This window comes from Aegilops tauschii, chromosome 6 (assembly GCF_002575655.3).
Source record: "Aegilops tauschii subsp. strangulata cultivar AL8/78 chromosome 6, Aet v6.0, whole genome shotgun sequence".
Lineage (NCBI taxonomy): Eukaryota > Viridiplantae > Streptophyta > Magnoliopsida > Poales > Poaceae > Aegilops > Aegilops tauschii.
Genome location: NC_053040.3, coordinates 472,726,350 through 472,745,374, shown reverse-complemented (window position 1 = coordinate 472,745,374; position 19,025 = coordinate 472,726,350). Strand labels below are relative to the sequence as shown.

Here is a 19,025-nt window from a genome sequence, read left to right as displayed (position 1 = left end):
AGTCGAGCTTTAGGATAACGCCCTGTCCACGTGTACGTTTTAACTCGTGGATAATCTCCATGAGCGCAATAGGCCCTTCAAGAATGTTTCTACCCTTAAGGAAAGCGGTCTAGCTCTTATGGATTACTCGTTGGGCAACCGGCGCTAACCTAGAGGCGAAGGCTTTGGCACATAACTTGAAGGGAACATTTAGGAGCGTGATCGGACGGAACAACTTGATTGTATCCGCCCCTTTGACCTTGGGAATCAGACAGATCGCCCCATAATTAAGTCTCGAGAGGTCAACCGTACCGAGGGCGAAGCCATTAATAATAGCTTGGAAAAGGTCTCTAAGGAAAGGCCAAAACCTTTTGAAGAACTCTACCGGCCAGCCATCCGGGCCTGGAGCCGTGTCGTTCTTCATGCCCGCAAGCGCTAGGTCAATCTCTTGTGGCGTAAAGGACAACATGAGTGCGTCGTTTTCCTGTTGAGACACCCTCTCCTCCGGGCCCCATAAGTCTTCCCTAAGACTTAAACCTTTCTCTTCGGCTGTTCCCAACAGCTCGACAAAGAAATCGAAGATGTGCTTAACGATTTCAGAATGGGACACCAGAGTCCCATGCTCCGACTGTAGTCTTAGGATGGTACTCTTGTGTTTACGGCCATTGGCGTACGCGTGGAAGTAGCCGGTGTTGGCGTCACCTTTCACGACCCACTTGACTCCGCCCCTACGTCGCCAGTATTCCTCCTCTGCTCTAAGGATAACCAAGACCTGGTTTTCCAGAGAGTAGCGGTGCTCCCATTCGTCGCCAGAGAAAGGTCTGGCATCCGCCTGCGCGTCTATACTCGCGATTTCTTCCACGATGCGTTCCCTTTCCCTTTTGGACTCGCTGCCGTGGTTGGCCCCCCATCCCCTGAGGAAAGCCCGCAAAGCCGCAGCCGCAGAGGACCAGAACTCTACTGGTCCTCTTTGGCACCCCACCTGGTCTCCAATCAAGGCCCAACGAGTCGTGGCCAATTGACAGAAGCCCTCGTGTTCGAACCACGCCGTCTCGAAGAAAAATCTATGGCTGCGACGCCTACTGTCCTCCCCTGACGACAGAATTAGAGGGACATGATCTGAACCAATGCGCGTCTCGGCCACTAAGGTACAGAGGGGGAACAGGGCCTCCCAATCGCTTGAACAAAAAACACGGTCGAGAACACAACGCACTGGAACCCGCTGTTTGTTAGTCCAAGTGTATCTTGCACCTGTCCGCGCAATTTCCCTAAGAGCCGCGGCCGCAATAGCATTGTTGAAAAGGGACACCCTAGCCCAGTCAATGTTGCTATTGCTCTTGTCCGCCCCCGAGCGGATTAAGTTAAAGTCCCCGCCCACAACGACGGGCAAGTTGGCCGCTCGCTTGGCCCCGACCAAGGTTGTGATTTCCCCCAAGAAATCTGCAGACCTCGCGTGGTCCGCCGGCCCGTAGACACTGACAATCACCCAAGTAGCCATGGATACCCGGTGACGAACAGTGGCTGCAATATAGAACAAACCCGGCTCCCACGCAATAACATCACAAATATCTCTATTACAACCCATCAGCTGACCTCCAGAATGCCCCATGGAAGGGGTCCAAAACCAATCAAAACGCTGCAAAGGATCATACGCCACTAAATCTCTAAACGTGAAATCTGCCTTAATAGTCTCTTGGAGCGCTACAAAATCTATGTGTTCTTTAGACATATACTCTCTGAGCTGCGTACGCCGCCCCCCATGGCCGCATCCGCGAATATTCCAGAAGATGTATCTCATCAGATAACCCGATTACGCAGGCGAACTCCACGAGAGCTCACCGCCTTGGCCACACGCTTCCTTGCCGGCGCACGGCTGGAAGAAGGCAAGTCCGAGGCCACCCCGGCCTCGTCTTCCTCGGTGGGCAAATCTACTGCACCAGCCCCTACTGGTACCGCAGCCTGACCGTCTGCGGGCTGCACAGCCGCACAACGGGCGGCAGCAGCCGCAAGAGCGGCCTGAGCATCTTCACGCGCGCGAACTAAGGGAATGATATCCAAAGGCGAGGAATCTAGTGCAACGCCACTATCGTGAAGAATCTCAGCTAGATGGACGTCAGAGAAGGCATTTAAGATCTTGTAAGAGGGGGTAGGGTTACCTGTCACGTCCATGTTCTTGTCAGCAGCACGGAGCTTGGCGCTTTCCAACGAGGACAAGTCCCCGAGCTTGGCCTTGGCGCGCGCTAGGAGCCCGGGTCGCCACCGGAGTCTCCCTCGAACGCTTGGCCTTGGTCGCCGGCCCTGACGCCTCCAGAGCCGCTCCTAGCTCTCCTCCCAGCGCAACGATCGCACCCGCCGCCTCCTTGGTCACCGTCTTGTTCCCTGGCTTCCTCCCTGCTGTCTTCTTGGCCTGCCGCCCGGAGCCGCTCAACATCCTCTTGCCCGAGGCCGGGGTAAGGTCAGTAACCTCGCATCCAGACCCCGAGCCCCCTACGCGCGCTGGAGAGGCAGTCAAAGGGTCTGACTCCTTAGACACCAGCGGCAAGGGCACAGGCTTGGTTGGAACTTGCAAGTTGGAGCCGTACTGGTCGAAGGACTAATCCAGGGAGCGGGCGAGGGGGGGGGGAACTAACAGCAGTGTCTTGAGTAGCGAGCACACCCAACTTTTCTCAAGTCTCCGTGTCAATGGAAGTATCTGGAATGCTCTCTTCGGGCTCCTCAGTCAGCTCGCCCATCGCCACATCTTGGCCAGCCGGGGCCGCTCCCGCGCCCGGCGCCACCTGCTGGGGCACCCCAGCCCCAGAATTGCCCGTTGTCGCACCCTTAACAACTTGCTTGGAGGGAATCACCGCGGCTGTCCCGGGCTTGAGCTTGAGCTGCCCGCCCGTACCATGCTGGCTTTCTGAAAGGGGGGCGGATGGGCCCGCCCCAGACGCACCACTTCCGTCCCCCAGCCTCCGCGGCAGCCGCTCCACCTCCACCTTGATCTAGTACCCTTCTTGATTAAACCACACCTCGACCGTGCCGTTAAGTTTAGCCAGCGACTTGCAAGCCAGTTTCATCCTCACAGGCCCCAACTTTATGAGGGAAAGCTCGTCGACCACGATCGGGCGTCCCAGCATCTTAAAAGCCTCCTTGATTCGCTCAATCTTGCGGTGTTTCTCAGGGATCCCGTAGAGCCGCACCCAAGCTTCTGGCATCACCATCGGGGGGATCACCTCTTGCTCCACATCACGCACCCTAGCAATGATATCGTTGATAGAAAGGAAAAGCTTGCCACTAGTCCGAGCCATATGCAGGAGATCCGCTGAAGGGAACACCACCATGAAATCGTCCACTCCTACTTGGGTGACTTGCCAGTCCCAGTCCCCCGTGACCATGTGGTTGAGCTCCTGGATAAGAATCCGCAGGCTCAGACGTCCAGGCTCAGCCGAGAGGATGGCGGCGTTGCCAACAGAGAGCTGCCGTGGACCCTCGGATTCCTCCTCCTCTTCGAACTGCAGACAAAAGAAACCTTCCCCAGAAATTGCGCTACCCATGATCTGCAAACAAGGCTGCCGACCCCTCGTCGGGCAGTGCGCAGATGCGTGTCCCTCCTCCTTGCACAGCACACACAAGGGCTTGAACTTGCACTGCGACTGGAAATGACCAAGTCGCCCGCACTTGAAGCATTCCACCTCCGGGGCCTTCGGCACATCCTCCACTGGAATGGGTTCGTCCACCGTACCCTTCGATCCAGGGAGGAGCGGCACCGTCAGGGGGGCGGAAGCCGCCCTGGGCCTCTTAGCCAGTGGATCCCCATGGCCACCACCACAGTTAGGGTGATCCATTGGCTTCCGCTCCAACTCCCGCCGACGCGCCATCTCCTTCTTCTTCTTCTTTCTCTCCTGCTGCTGGATCCACCAGGGGGGAGGAGGACCCCAATCCCCCTCGCGCCCCACTTGCTCTTGGTAGCGGTCGGATCTACCACTTTGCCTCGCGCGCATCTCCTTCGACGCCTTCTCCCGCAGGTCTCTCTCCCGCCGCCGCTCCCCATCCAGGTCCTGGGCCTCCATCGGCCTCTTCTCCATGCGCCGATCGCTCATCACCGCCGCTGCAAATGAAATGGGAAGCGAAGGAGGGGGGTGGGGCGAATGGATCTGGCGAGGTGAGCAAGGCGCCGCACCTCGTTTCTGGTTGCGGGAAACCCTAGCGAGGGGGCGAGACAGCCGCGCCGCAGCCATAAATATGTGCCGTGGCTGGGCCTAGACCTAGGAAACGCTGGCGCGGGCCTATCCGGGCCAGTCGGCCCAGTTGTAACCAGGTCACCGCCCGCAGGCTGATGTGTGGGCCCCACTAGGCAAGACACACCCTCGCCGCCCGTCCCAGGCACGGGGCCGGCCCACGGCCCACTAGCCCGACCACGGCCCCAGGCCCAGCAGTGCCAACCCTAGCCTGCGAGGAAACAGAGCCATCGTCCTCCGCCAACAGCCCTGCCGCCGCCTCCTCCGCCTCTGTCACCTGACCGGCGGCCACCTGCGACGGCAGGCGCGGCCACTCAGCCTCCGAGGCCACTGGAGCGAGCATCGCGGACGCCGCCCTCGACCTGATCTTCCGCGCGGCATCTCCAGGAGACGCCCCCCTGACCGGGGTCCGCGAGGGCTGCCAGGCCCGAACAGCGACGGCGCGCGGTCCCCGGCCGCCCGGAGCGAAACGACGACGCGCCCCAGCGGCGCCGCTCCCCTCGGTTTGCGCGTAGGCGACGAAATCACCAAACGACGGGCCCTCAGGCACCGGCCGCCCTGCCTCCGACTCCAGATCCACGCCGTCCGCATCCTCCGGCTCCTCTCCTGCCAACGCCCAGAACCTACCTCCTACTGACGCCACCACCGAGCCCACCGCCGCGTCCCGCCGCGACCAAGCCGGGGAGGAGCCAGCACCACTCCTAACCACCTCCCAGCCCTCGCCGGCCGGAGCCCTGGGCGACCGGGGCAAGGCGCCCGAGCCGTCTCCAGGAGGAGCGCCTAACGGTCTACTCATGTCGCTCCCCACTTCTTGCTCCTTCCACGAATGACACGGTACGAACCTGCAAAACCAGTTCTCCAGATCACGCCCAATCTTCATTGCACAGTTGGCGAGATGAGCGGCACACTCCTCCACGTACGCTTGCTTGGAGGAGAAGCGGTGAGTCTGGCCCTTCTTGGCATGGGGCGGTGTGTGCTTCCTCTTCATTGACGGCGGCGGTAGCATGAACACAATCTACGCATCGGAGAGGGGCACGCAATGGCTGGAGCACGTTGTGGTGCTGGCGATGAGGAAGTAGAGCATCTAAGGTGGAGGGATCGCTGCTAAGGAGTCACCAACTCGCCACGGCTTGTGCAGGGTGAGGTGGGGGCGCGTCGAGGGGAGGTTTGCGACAACTTAAAATGTAGAGATAAGGGTAGGAGGAAGCACTGGGAAGTGGAGGCGGCCGGTGAAAAACCAAGGCATCTGTCGATCAAAATGAATGGGTCCAGGCTGTCATAGTTTGAAACATAGAGTACATCCAGGCTCCCCTACTCCGCCCATCGATTTGGGGTCAATCGTGGACGCCCCACCCAAATTAAGGGCCCATGTTTCGAACCGTCCAATTCAAACATTTGAGGACAAAGTAGGGGTCCACGTTGGAGATGACCTAATGGCTGGAACGAATTTCTAAGCAAATGCATATGAAAAAGTTTCAGATACTTTTTTTGAAACAATCATAAAATTTGAGGATATGAAGACGCATACATGTGACCATTTTTTAGCCAGGAAAAGTACAGCATAACTTGTTCTGCAGAAGTTATATTTAAGTTCTAAATTTTCACATGTTGCGCGTTGCCATTCATGATTTTTCTCACAAAATTTCAGATCCTACATACGAACTTTGGCCGAAGCTACAAGTATCTGGTTCATATGAACCCAAGATGGTTGGTTTTCCGTATAAATTCTGGCCTCCCGTGGTGAAGGACCAGACCATGGTAAAGCCCGCATCAGTGATCCCGTAAACAAGTCCCAAGTCTGTTTTCAAAGTCTGGAAACTGTAACAGGATTCACTCTACAATGACACTGCATGCAATAATTAATCCCCTCAAACCAGAAAGAAAAATGGACTAAAGTGACGCTGAATTGCACTATTAACAAAACTAGTAAGATTTGGGCATGTGTGTAGACAGGCACACAAGAGCTCAAACGCTGAGCTCCCACTCTATTCTGTCACACGCTCTATTGGCTATGGACACTTGTTTCCAGCAGACAGAGAGAGCTTCTTGCGTCCTCGTCTGCTCAAATCCGCATTCGCCGTTCACTTAGTCGATGGGCACTTCCACCTCCATCTTCAGGCCAGGGTGGTCGATGATCTGAAACCGCGTCACAAAGTAGTTTAGTTTCGCTTTAGGTCCAGCAGTACGGAACAAGAGCAATATAGAACTGTAAAATCAGTTCATAGATGAGTACTAGTAGTAGACACACTGGATTTGCTATGCTTTTCCTTATTCAGATGAATATGCCACAGCATGATAAGAATGGAAAACAAGGTTTAGCTGTGTACCGTCACGAAATCTTCTAATGCTAGCGTGGAATCCTGTGTGTACCCGGCTTCTTCCAACACCTTTGTTAGTACTTGCTGAAACGCATCAGCTCAAATAGTGTTAGTACTTGTAGATGAGATTATAAATAGTGCTGTAAATAAGCTTGAAAAGAATATTATGCATCAAGTTCAAAACGATAGCAAAACTATTCACTGCAAATGGTCAGAGAGGGCACTAATTACAGGCTATGTCTTGTGGATCTACAAAAATCATGAAATCTGGCTACTGAGCTCTTAGATGCACAAAGATTGGTTCCACACAAAGCTATATTTTCTAGCTAATGCTCTTTATATTTACGAACAGAGGGAGTAGTAAATATCAACATAGGAATTTGCACTGCAAAGCATACTACTCTGAACATTACTGCAATGAAGAAACCTACAATTTAGTGTCAGGGTTCCCTTCACTTTGGAAACAAGTTATGCACAATTGATGTGTTTATGATGGCAGGGTACTAATTATTTGAAAAGGAAACAAGGAAAGAACCACATTTGTTCTTGTTGATTTAGTTAGTGTACTTGCAAGTGAATGTAATATGCAATCAAATGCAGGATTGAATCAAATGAGAACCTCTCTTTGTTGCTCTGACATGGATGAGCCCGTTAGGTCCCGTAAAACCTCTACCAGGTCCTTGAAGGATACTTTCCCCTTGCCATCAATGTCATACACCTTAAATATCACTGTTCAATGAAACACAAACTAAATCAACACCAGACCAGCAAATTAGTCATCATAAGGATCAGAGAGACCCAAACCAACATATACTCCTTTCAAGATAGACAGCAAAAAGAGGAAAAGAAACGTGATGAGCATTACACTCAATCTTTTGCTGAAGGCTGGCCCTTGCGCTGAAGGTAGAGAGAAAAGAAACAAATTCCTTGAAGTTCAATCCATCAACCATACGTAACAACCTCTGCAGATAGAAGAAATGGAAGCTCAAAATCAGTCTCATGTCCATAGTTGACACTGCCGAATCTCCTAAATATAACTAAAACAGTCAAACTGAGTAAAGAAAGTCAACAGGCTATGTTATTTGGCAAAAGCATTATACCAGTCTTTGAACTTTGATAAGCCTTTGTTTACTGAAAAATATGGTTCCATTGGTATCCAAAATCAAAGATAGCTAGGGCTTTTTCCAAGCAGATGTGGAAGATGCTTGGCTTCATAGAGATATTCAGGTTTCACATGTGTTAAACCGTGGTAAAACTCCCTATGCCGATCGATTGATTGCGTGCAGGTTCTGTGAGGCAACAGGCATAGCATTTTCAGATGCACGTAGCTCCTTGATTGAGTGGGGAACCCTGATCAGTTTTTCCCAATTATAACTTCTTGCTGAGGAATCCCAGTTATTATGCAAATCAGTATTAAGTGCATGTCTGGCGACAGAGCTGTAGACAATACTAGTAGGAAAATAGTAGTACAGGCAAGTGCTGTGTACAGTATAATCCAAGGACAGCGCATAAGAACAAGAAGGGTCTGCTTCGTGGGCACGCGCTAGTACTACAGCCAGTCAGTAAGTCAGTGAGTCATCTGGAGCTGGCACGACAGGGACAAAGCGAACAGGGGAACAAAATTCGGCGCCTCGACGACGAGAGGAGGAGGGGAGACGGACCTTGGAGAGCGGGTTGGTGGAGAACTCCGGGATGGAGAGGAACTCGTCCTCGGAGACGAACCCCTTGGCGCTGCGGTCGAGCTGGCAGAAGCGCTCGTACAGCGACACGATCTCCTGCTGCGAGACTTGGATTCGATTCGTTCGATTCAGGGGGGAGAAAACACTCAGACGCGTCAGAAATCGATCAAATCACCGCCAAATCGAAGGGGAAATTGACGGAGCAGGAAGAAATTGATGGCGAATCGCGGGCGCTCACATAGGTAGCTGCAGTGCTCCTGCACCTCCTCGATGTCGTACTGCGTCAGCATCGACGACGCGTTCCCCATCGCCGCCGTCCCCGGCCGATCCGCTCTCCCTCGCTGCGTCAGTCGAGGCCTAGTGGGGCGAGGAAGGGGACTGCGGAAGCGGAAGCCGATTTATCTAGGAATTGGAGCAGGGGATCGGTCCGGCCTGGTTGGAGTGGTTGATTTGGGACTTGGAGTTGGAGGGAGGCGTGCGGAGCAGGGAGGGAGTATATATCGGCCGCATATATGTCCGTCACCTATACCGATCTTCTTGAGTCTCCGAGGGGGATCGGATCGGTGGTGCCGCTGCCGGTGATCTCGTCAAGATCGCCAGGCAACGCCGCCCGATGGCGACCCGGACCGGACCGGGACCGCCGCCCATTTACGAGCTTCGGTGCCAACGCGGCCGTTGTCCTCGTGGTGGTCGCGTTTCCGTCACCGTCGGATCGGATCGGATGGCCCCTGCCTGTTGCGCTGCACGGCACGCCACTTGGGACCCGGCCCCGGTGCGGTGCGGTGCAGGCAAAGTGGGTGGGCGGTTCTCACTCCCGCGACTTTTTTCCCTCCTTCTGCCGCTATACTCCGGGCATCTCCAACGCTCTGCAAATTTGCTTTGTTATCTATCCGCGGACAGTCCATGAACACTCATGTTAGAGCAACTCCAATGGGGCGACCCATTTCGTCCGCCCGTGTCCGTTTGAGTCGGCGCGGACAAAAGTGGCGGCCCAACGCGCCGACCCAAACTCAAATCGTGTCCGCCTGGCGTCCGCGCCGCGCGTCTCCTCGCCGTCCGCCGCGTCCCTACCTGGCGGCCACCCAACCGCCACCGGTCGTCTTATTTATGACGACCACCGACAGCGGGCCCACGCGTCAGCCAGTGCGCGCGTCCTTTTTTAATCACGCGTGCGGCGGGGTCGGCCTCATCCACTTCTCCCGTCCACATCTGGCCCCCACCACTCCCTTTGCTTCCTCGCTGGCGACCGCAAACCCTAGTGCGCGCCATGGGCCTCTTCGGCAGCAGCAATGGCAAGGGCAAGGGCACCCCCGCCGCTCGTCATCCCGTGCTCCCCCTCCCCCTCCACCGCCGGCGCGTTTCCGCCCTGAACGCGGGCGCCTGCACATCCCGGTGCACCAAGCGCGGTGGCACTGGGAGTACAGGTAGCCCCTCCCCTACCCCGACGTGACGCTGCCGCACCGTTGGCATTTGGATCCAAACCGGATCCCGGTGCCGGCGGTTCCGCGGACCCAGCGGGCGCACGACGACGAGGTGCGCCGGCGCCGCGCGCTGCTCACGCCGGAGCAGCGTCGGCTGCCCGAGTACGCCGCCGACTCTCCTAACTGGGAGGCTTGGTTCGCCCTCGAACACGAGGAGCAACGGCGCTCGGGTGTCGACGCCGTCCCGCCGCCGTTCCCACCGCCGCCCCCGGAGGTAGAGCCGGAGGACATGGAGGCGGAGGCGGAGTACCAAGCCGCCCTCGAGGAGGCCCTACAGCACGCGCTAGAGGCTAGCCGCATCGAGGAGGACGCGCACTGGGATGGGCTGGAGCAAGCCCTTGCCCTGTCGCGGCAGGGGACTCCGTCCACACCCCGCTCTTCGTGCCGCCGCCTCCATCGTCGCCGCCCGTACAGCCCAAGCCGGAGCCGGAGCCATTGCGTAAGCGCTCCCCGCCTCCACCCACTTGGCCGAAGGAGGCCTACTCGTGGACGGGCCAGTACCGCGAGTGGGTGAGCGCGCCTCCCGTCCACTTCGCTGCGACGCCGGAGGAGGAGGAGGCCCACCTCGAGCGATGGAAAGAGCACTGGCTCCGCCAGGAGCAGGCCGACGGCGAGGAGCGGATGCGCTACGAGGCCATGCTCCAACGCGACGCGGAGGCGCTCCGGCTCGAGGAGGAGGAGGAGGAGCGCGCGCGGCTTGCCGCAATGCCGCCGCCCCAGCAGACGCCGGAGGAGGCTGCCTTGGCAGCGTACCAGGCGGCGTTCGGGTGGGCTGGCCCTGCTCCGGTCTTCATCGACCTCACCGACGACGGCGGCGTCGAGGGCAAGGGCAAGGCCGACGACGTCTAGGGCAGCGTGCGGGGCGGCAGCAGGCGGGCGCAGACTTTTTTAATGTTTATTAGATTTAGGTGGACTTTGGCCGGTTGACCGGCCACTTTATGTTTAATTATGTTTATTTCGTGTAACCTGTTTTTTTTTCACGCCAGCACATTTGGGTCGGCCTTCCCGTTGGGCGGTCAAGCCGACCCATTTTAAAATGCGGACGCGCACGTCCGCCTGGCCAACCCAAACGGACAAAAAGCGGACAAAGCGCGCGTCCGTTTGAGTCGCCCCGTTGGAGTTGCTCTTAGAGGCCGGCCTTGCTCGCATACATTTCCGGGATCAATAACTGCCGAACATTCAGAGTTTCTGGGCCTGGAGCCGAACGTGCTTAGACTGCTCACAGTGGGGAGTAACATAGAGTAGTAACTTGCCGATGTTACTAGTCTATGTTACTACCTCCATAGTGGGTAGTAACATATGAGTGGTATCATGAAAGAGTTCATTTATTAGGCTATAGACTCATTATGTCTTGAAATGTGTAATGTTACAGTAACTAGCTAAGTTACCACAAACCCCTCTCTCCTCATTAATTAGCTGCCACATAAGCAATCTTGTATTGAAATGTGTGATGTTACTAGTTAAGTTACTCACATTGTGACTAGTCTTATAGCCGCTGCACGAATCTAGATGGTCTCCCGTTGCCACGTCGTCACATGCACTCGTTCGGGTTGAAGGCGATTTCACGCGAACGGTTTTTTCTCGCACCGGGTACCTTATCCTTTCCCCCTGAGCACTGCCTCACCCACTCCCCCAAGTCTAGCCTCACGTTATCCTCCCGGTGGTTACATCGGCGATTTCTTCCGGCGATTGGAGCGGCGGCGGGTGGCGCGCTAGTGCGGCAGAGAGGATGCGGGAAGGTTGTGTCCCTGCGGTAGGAGGCGGCGGCGGCCCAGCGGGAGGAGGCGGCGGCGAGGATGCGGCTGGCGGGAGGGGGCAGCGACCGGCAGGAGCTATTCCGGCGAATTGGGAGCTCCTCCTGCACGTCCAGGGCACCGTCCGACACCACGCGCGCGCATATGCCGCGTCCGGGAGTGCGAGCAGCGTGGCGCTGCCAGTCGCCCTGGCCACCCACATCCTGGCGCGGCGGCCTGGTCAGCGGGGACCCGTTCGTGGCGTCGCTTTGCCGGGTCGCGCGGGTACGGCGGCGAGGATGTGGGATGGCTGCATCAGGCGGCTACATAGCCGGTAGATATGGAGGCGGCCGCGACACTCGAGGAGAGGGAGCGGCTAGCGATGGGGCCGAGGGCTGGGTGCTCCCGTCGTCGCACACGGTCGCTGAGGGGAGCTGGCGGCTATGGAGGACGTCGAGTGGCGGTGGCGGTCGCTTTCGCTTTTGTTTTCTTGTGCAGCCGCTCCCGCTTTTGCTCCGAGTGCCGTCGTCAGCCGTTGATCCCTCCATTTGGGGCTTGCTGGAGGTACACGATGCATCCATCCATCTCATCGCTGCGATTTTTGTTTGAAGCCGCAAGTCTGATTGATCTATCCAGTCCACCAATGTTGTTTCAGTATTCTGCCATGCTTTTGTGTCAATTGTGTTTTTGCACTGCAATTCAGTACTAGTAGAACAGAGTGCCAAGCATATCAGACATTTATAATTGCTGCTAATCCACCTGTTCTGATGTTGCTTTCATGTTGATTCAATCAAATCTAATCGATTGCTTGAGACAATCTCTGTTTTGGTTCGTTAATGTCATGTTCAGTTTACTGTCGAAGTGATCCATCTAGTCCTTGTATGCATGTTTGGTTGATTAGTTCAGTGCAATTGAAGAAGAAACAAAGTCTACAATCATTGATCGAGCATGATATGGCCAAACATTTTTTATTGCCATGGCAATTTGAACTTTTTATTTGACATGGCTAATTTACTTTTATTGCCAAGGCGAAGGCAATTTTTTGGCAAAAAAACCATGGCAAATTTAGTTCAGGAATCATCGCAAAATTCTAAATTTAACCATGGTAACTCTATTTTTCATTTGATCATGGTAAATTTAGTAATTGACCATGGCAATTTTTGGTTCACACATGATGGCAAGTTTCAATTTCTCATTAATTAACCATGGCAACTTTATTTTATTTGATCTTGGTAAGTTTAGAATTGATCATGGCAATTTTAGTTTGCAGACCACGACATTTTTTAGTTTCATGTATTTTGCATGGCAACATATTTTTTTAGCCAAGACGATGGCAATTTTTAGGAAATGACCATGCCAAATAAAGTTTACGATGCATGGCAAATTTTATAATTAAACATGGCAAAAAAAATTAATGACGATGGAAAAATTTGTGAATGTTAAGAACATCCACAGCTTCTGTCATGCCCTTGTTTAACAAATTTTACTCCATATTTTTGCCATGGCAAAAATACTTTTATTCACACTGTAAATTTTAGTTTAAGTTGCCATGGAAAAAAATTTCCGTTTAAGTTGCCATGACAAATTTATTGTAAAAAGCATGTGAATTTTTCTTTAAATATGATGGCAAATTTACATTTCCAGAATATGGCAAATTGAACTATGTAGCACGGTAAATATACATGTATAGCCATGGCATTTTTAATTTATTTCCATGGCCAAAGTAATCCCATTTTTTCATGGCAAAAATTAATTCATTTTTTGTCATGGCAATTTTTACTCCATTTTTGCCCTGGCAAATTTAACTACATTTTTTGCCATGGCAAATTTTTTTTTTGAAAGATCTAGCACTTGCTGGTGTTTCATCTATTTAGCAGAGAGAAAAAAACTTTTATTTCACATGGCAAATTTTAGTCTAAGTTGCCATTGCAGATTTTATTTTAAGTTGCCATGTCAAATTTATTGTAAAGAGCATGACAATTTAATTTAAATATTATGGCAAAATTACATGTGTAGAACATGGCAAATGTTACTACGTACCATCTTAAATATACCTGTGTAGCCATGACATTTTTTAATTTATTTCCATGGCAACTTCTTCCTTTTTTGCGCCATTTTAAAAACATAAACTTGAACATGACAATTTTTTTAAAGAATGGCAAAAGTCCATGGCAATTTTTTTGTGCAAAAGACCAGTGTTTATTAGTCACAGAAAAACTGGGCTTTTTACTTGTTATAACTTAATATGGGCTTTATTTTTCGTTTTTCTTTTCACAGGAATAAGATGAGGCCTGGTGCGTTCTCCTCCCGAACTGAGTTGTTCGATCGATGCCCCTCCTGCCCCCAAACCAAATGTTCGGTCTCGGGTGCTCCCAGACCAAACGGTCGGGAGTTATCGACGTCCTACATTTCAACCACTATTTGTTTAAACTAAATTGACGAAATTCATACAGATACGGCTGATCGCATATAAACTAGACGAAATTCATTACATTTTTGAACAATTTTTAACTAAAAAAACTATACCGGACTAAGGTAAAATTAGTCCACGGACGGCGCTGGCAAATATCCATTCTCATGACATGGATTACAGATATCCTTGACTAGTCTATAGCCGGCCGCAGCAAATCTCCATTATCTTCCCCCATGTTCGGCAGCCCGCTCGTCAGACTGCCGCGAGCCCCGTTAGGGTTCGTGTGAGAGCACATTGTTTGTCGACATCGTTGAAATGTCCCCAAAAATTTTACATGGCCTTATCTGACCAATTCAGGGCACCTTGAGAAGTTGTTTTAGTTTTCGACTTGTGTTTTCTTGAGTTTTCTCGGTCAGAAAAGGCCAGTAAATGGTGGGACGTCTCACAACTGGCATACGGTGTCAAAAAAGTCCAAACTTGACATGGATGCCTACCATAGGCATGCCCACCTGGTGGCAAAAGGTTAGGGTCATTTCAAAGATGTACAAAGACAGAGCATGTTGAAGATTGGGGGGGGGGGGAGATCATGTCGAACACCCACTAGAAGCTTTGTCTGAGAGCACGTTGTTTCTCAACATTCTTGGAATGACCCCCTTTTTCATAGCCTTACATGACCAATTCAAGACACCATGCCAAGTTTTTTTGGGTGTTCGACAAGTTTTGCATTTTCTGGAGTTTTCTCGATTAAAAAAGGCCGATAGATGGCTAGATGTGTTGCAACTTGCATACAATGTCGAAAGTTGTCCAAACCAGACATGGAGGCCTATCATGGGCATGGCAACTTTATTGAAAAAGTTAAGAGTCATTTCAAGGATGTCAAAAAATAGACCATGTTCCACGGAAGGTGTTCGGTAGCCGGACGGGTCCGTTTGAAAGCTCGATGTTTTTCGACATCTTCAAATGGCCCCAAAATATTTCCATGAGCTTCTATGACCAAATCAAGGCATCATACCAAGTTATTTGGATTTTGGACAAGTTTTATATTTTCTCGGTGAAAAAGGGCCGATAAATGACTAGATGTGTCGCACCATGTAAATGGTGTCGGAAGTCGTTGAAACCTGACATGAATGCCTCCTATGTCTGTGTCAGGCTGTTACAAGGAAGTTGGGGTCATTTATCCATATTCCAAAAAACACCAGTTCAAAATCAGAATCTGTGATAGCTAATCGAGCCTGCCACTCGATCCAAAAAAACACCAGTTGAGAGGAGTGTGCAGATTATGCCAAACTGATGCATCATTGATCATGTAGTTTTTCCTAATTTGATTGCTTCTGTTATTTGCAATTTCCGCCATTATCAATCAACATAAACCTTTTCTTATGTCCTAACAATTTCTTGAAGTTTGTCAATAATTTTCAAATTTTAAATTGTGTATGAAAATTTTACAAACTTGAAAACTTTTTGAAAATTATCAAACAAATTCCGCGCAATTGATAAAAATTTTGAACAAAAAATTGCAAACCCACGTACTTTTTAAAATTTACCATTTTTTTGAAACACCAAATTTTCGTAAATTTGTGAATGAAAATTCAAAAACAGGAATATTTTACGAAATTTCAAAACATTCTCGAAATTTATAAACTATATTTGAAAACAATAAAATTTTCTAGTATTTAATAAAAAGGTTCGCATATTTGAAAAAATGTTTGTGTTTCCAAAACAAGTTCAAAATTTTAAAATCATTTCTTATTTTTTAAAATGTTCGTGTTTGCAGAAAACATTTCAAAAATTGAGAAAAAAGTGCATTAGCTAGAATAGCCCCTCAGTCGGTTTGCTACAGGGTCCCGCCCGGTCGTACATTGTCTGTTTGATTTGTACAGTATGATCATACTACTTTATAAGTAACCGGGTTCCATATGCATCAGCAAAACGCTGGTTCTAGTGGCTACCATCAACTCGCTCAAACCCGCTGGTGCGCCACCATTTTTGGGTTTTCTTCAGCGCTACGGTAAACACTCACTATTGGGCCGGCCCATGGCAGACTAAAAACCTGACAGGCCTTTATTGTTAGAAAGTGGGCGACGTTTTTTTAAAAGACTATACTACCCCTTTATTATGAAGGGGTATGAAGAGAGCTGCATCATTGATGTGTTTAGGGGGTTGTACCAATGCAGAAGTGTTAAGCATTATATCATTTCGTCATCGCCAAATGGTTCAACATAGAGCGGCTGCCTAGGATGATCATTTTTTCATTAATATTAACTCCTGAGAACTAATTTTCTAGCATGTTCGATCTAGTGGGTTAAACCCATAGCTATACGTACCACTCTTCAATCTGTGGTTGGGTGGTTAGCGGGACAGTGGTATCCCCAGCCCACCAGGGTTCAAGTCCTGGTGCTCGCATTATTTCTGAATTTATTTCAGGATTTTCGGCGATGTGCTTTCAGTGGGAGGAGACGTTCCCGTCGACGACGAGGCGCCTACGGTGACTTCGCAAATTTTAAGATGCATGCCGGCTCAGTCTCTCGGAGGTGCTCATACAGGTAAGGTGCGCGTGTGTGCATTCATAGGGACGAGTGTATGCGCGTATGTATGAGCGATTGCGTCTGTACTGATGTTAAAAAAAGATTGCTTTGGCACGCCAATTGAAGAGAAGGTGTTTTATTGTTTCATTGCTATTACAGAAATAATATCTCTTATTCTATTTCCAATTTATTTTGATAATTTTTTTTAAAAAATACCCCGCCTTGCAGGTACCAAAATGAATTTTAATATTTAGAGGGATTGTTTAACTTTCATATCAATCTGTGGGCGAGAGGAGTGTTTGTGCTCATCAAGAACAATACATGAACAGTTGGGTTTGATCATATGCACAATTAGCCAGCCTATCCGACGGACTGAAACAGACAAAAATTCCAAACGATTGATGACTAGGAAAAACGTATCAATAAATAGTACATAAACCTCCAAGTTATAATCATTCCTTGGATATTTAGGTGGACATATAATGGAGCTTGGGACGGTACACGTAGTTGTACATTGACGGTATTACATTTTTCCCCAACATACGGTAAGTAAACACAAACGAGAAGCAACACTGTTGTACACTGATGGGAGTGATCGGACTCATTGATGGGAGTGATGGCCTTGAACGTATAATTTCCGCGGGGGGGGGGGGGGGGGGGGGGGGGGGTGGGGTGGGTGGGTGGGGGCGCTGAGTGGGTGCTAGAACGTTGGCACCCCAGTTTCCCAAAATACCAAGTGCACCATCGATGACCCCCTTCAGAGACCCGGAACAAATTTCCTTGACTTCTGGAGATTCACAATTCCATAAGCTTTTCTTCATCTTGGTTGGCTCCACTACCTCATTCTCCTTTAAGAACGCAATCGACACTACCAAACTATTATTGCACTTGTTTGGCTGTATATACATGCGTCAAGGTTTCTTGCGCTATAGCAATATCAAGGATTGTAAGACGCTCATCCACCTGAGAACTTTCATGGTTTGAGATTTTGTAAGCACATATGATCGAAACATTATCCAGCTCCCTTGTTTTATAGTACTCATAATGTCTTGCATGCATTGACACAACCGCCGTGACACCAGCATGCATCCTGTGCTTCCTCACGCGTTTTCAATGGCCAACAATATTACTGTGCCAAAATGGCATGAATGCTTCACGCCTTTGGAACCACTATAAAACAGCAAACTTGTCCTACTTTTGCAAGGAGCTTTGAGTGTTTTTTTATTATAGAACGAAGGATCAAGAAGAGCCCGGCTTTGAATTAACAAAGCCATCAACTGGCCAGGATTACAAAATCACTAACTTACAAGGAAAAGCAAATAGAAACAAGCGGCTGATACAAGGAGCAAAGCGAAACACACTCAAAGGCAGCAGCGATAGCAAGCAGAGGAACGCCATGCAACAGCAATCAACCTACAGGATGACCTACACCAACAGGACTAACTACGGACTTGAGAGGATGCACCACCGCATAGGCTTCGTGATCGTAGCCAAGCTTCGAGTGTTTTACTCACCAAAACACCAAAGATAGACTACGAACACCGGACAAACTAAACGAGATTCTTGATTGATTTCTAGTGTCTCTGCCAACAAGTTTTGCTCACCGATGAGTAGGTGAAACAATACACGGCTAGTGACTGGTTCACTACAAAAATATGACCTTGTACGATGTTTCAATTTCGTTACAATAGTAGAGAAATACGTCGTCTTACTGCAATTTACACCGTTTACGTGATGGAAACCTGTTCTTCACCTATTCCATGTAATATTAAGTGAAGTTTCTATTCTTTTTCGTCCTAATTTGTCTGTTGCAATCACTATGTAAGAAACTAACAAAGAAGACACCATGTTTGGAGACACTGATTTAAAACATGTCTCTAATGACATATCAGAGACGCGTTTACACCAGACGAGTCTCTAATGTATTCATCCGGTCTTCAATATAGTCAAATTGCGATGCAGACGCGGCTCAACAAAGATGAGTCTGCAATAAACAGACTAATATATCAGAGACTTGGAGTATACACTACCCACATCTCCTTATTCCTGACCCGGAACCGATTTTTTTTATAGAATCCTGTTAACGTGGCTCGCGTCCATTCCCTTTTCTCCTCGGCTCCTCCCTTATCCACTCTCTGTCCCGCAGACTGCCACAGTTTCAGTTACAGTATTATTTGTTGATTGGCATTTTAAAATACTTTAGAGGAAGAATCTGTACAGGGAAAGTGGATAAAGTTTTAGTGTTTTGTTTGATCTTTTCTTACAGTGCTTATACTCTAAATTTGGTTAAGGAGTATGGGAGTTACACATTTTTGAACTTGGTTTCCTTGCTGTAAGTTTCATTGTAGTTCAGTTCTTAATCTGTTACACTTAAGAGGCCTAACTAGTCCATATCACTATGTGAGTAACAAATTTTCAGGAATTTCTCATCAAGTTAAGAATGATCCAGGGTAGTTAAAGCCATTGTTCTGGCTTGTGAACTGAAATGTGAGGTTATAGCAAGCATGTCTCAGTGTATAAGGTTTTGGGAAAAATAAATAATTTGTGAGGTATGCTCGTACTCATTTCAAGCCTTGATGGTTAAGACCTTCATTGTCATCTAAAAATGGAGTGGGCAATGCAAAGCGCCATTGTTAGTTGGAGTCATTTTTTTAATTGAATTCTTCCCAGAGTTTCC

The 19,025-nt window shown here is 50.0% G+C and overlaps 1 protein-coding gene and 1 long non-coding RNA gene across 2 annotated transcripts; one reads left to right on the top strand and one right to left on the bottom strand.

Annotated features, from left to right (window-relative positions):
* Positions 1-5,973: 5,973 nt before the first annotated feature.
* Positions 5,974-8,772, bottom strand: LOC109770914 (uncharacterized). Its single transcript, XM_020329629.4, has 6 exons — positions 8,435-8,772; positions 8,179-8,303; positions 7,383-7,479; positions 7,137-7,246; positions 6,527-6,601; positions 5,974-6,335 (listed from the first exon to the last, which is right to left on the bottom strand). Exons 1-6 carry the CDS (start codon positions 8,502-8,504, stop codon positions 6,285-6,287), a joined length of 528 nt encoding a protein of 175 aa, XP_020185218.1. The 5' UTR covers positions 8,505-8,772; the 3' UTR covers positions 5,974-6,284.
* Positions 8,773-10,628: 1,856 nt separating this feature from the next.
* LOC109770915 (uncharacterized) lies at positions 10,629-13,901 on the top strand. The gene is made up of 2 exons (XR_012188207.1): positions 10,629-11,974; positions 13,688-13,901. It is a non-coding gene; the product is annotated as an uncharacterized lncRNA (long non-coding RNA).
* The last annotated feature ends 5,124 nt before the right edge of the window (positions 13,902-19,025 follow it).

Excerpts from the sequence above, each read along its gene's own strand:
- LOC109770914 (XM_020329629.4), bottom strand. The coding sequence starts at position 8,504 with ATGGGGAACGCGTCGTCGATGCTGACGCAGTACGACATCGAGGAGGTG. Across the intron at positions 7,480-8,178 it reads CCACCAACCCGCTCTCCAAG|AGGTTGTTACGTATGGTTGA; the intron begins GTCCGTCTCCCC and ends TTCTATCTGCAG. Across the intron at positions 7,247-7,382 it reads CCTTCAGCAAAAGATTGAGT|TGATATTTAAGGTGTATGAC; the intron begins GTAATGCTCATC and ends TTCATTGAACAG.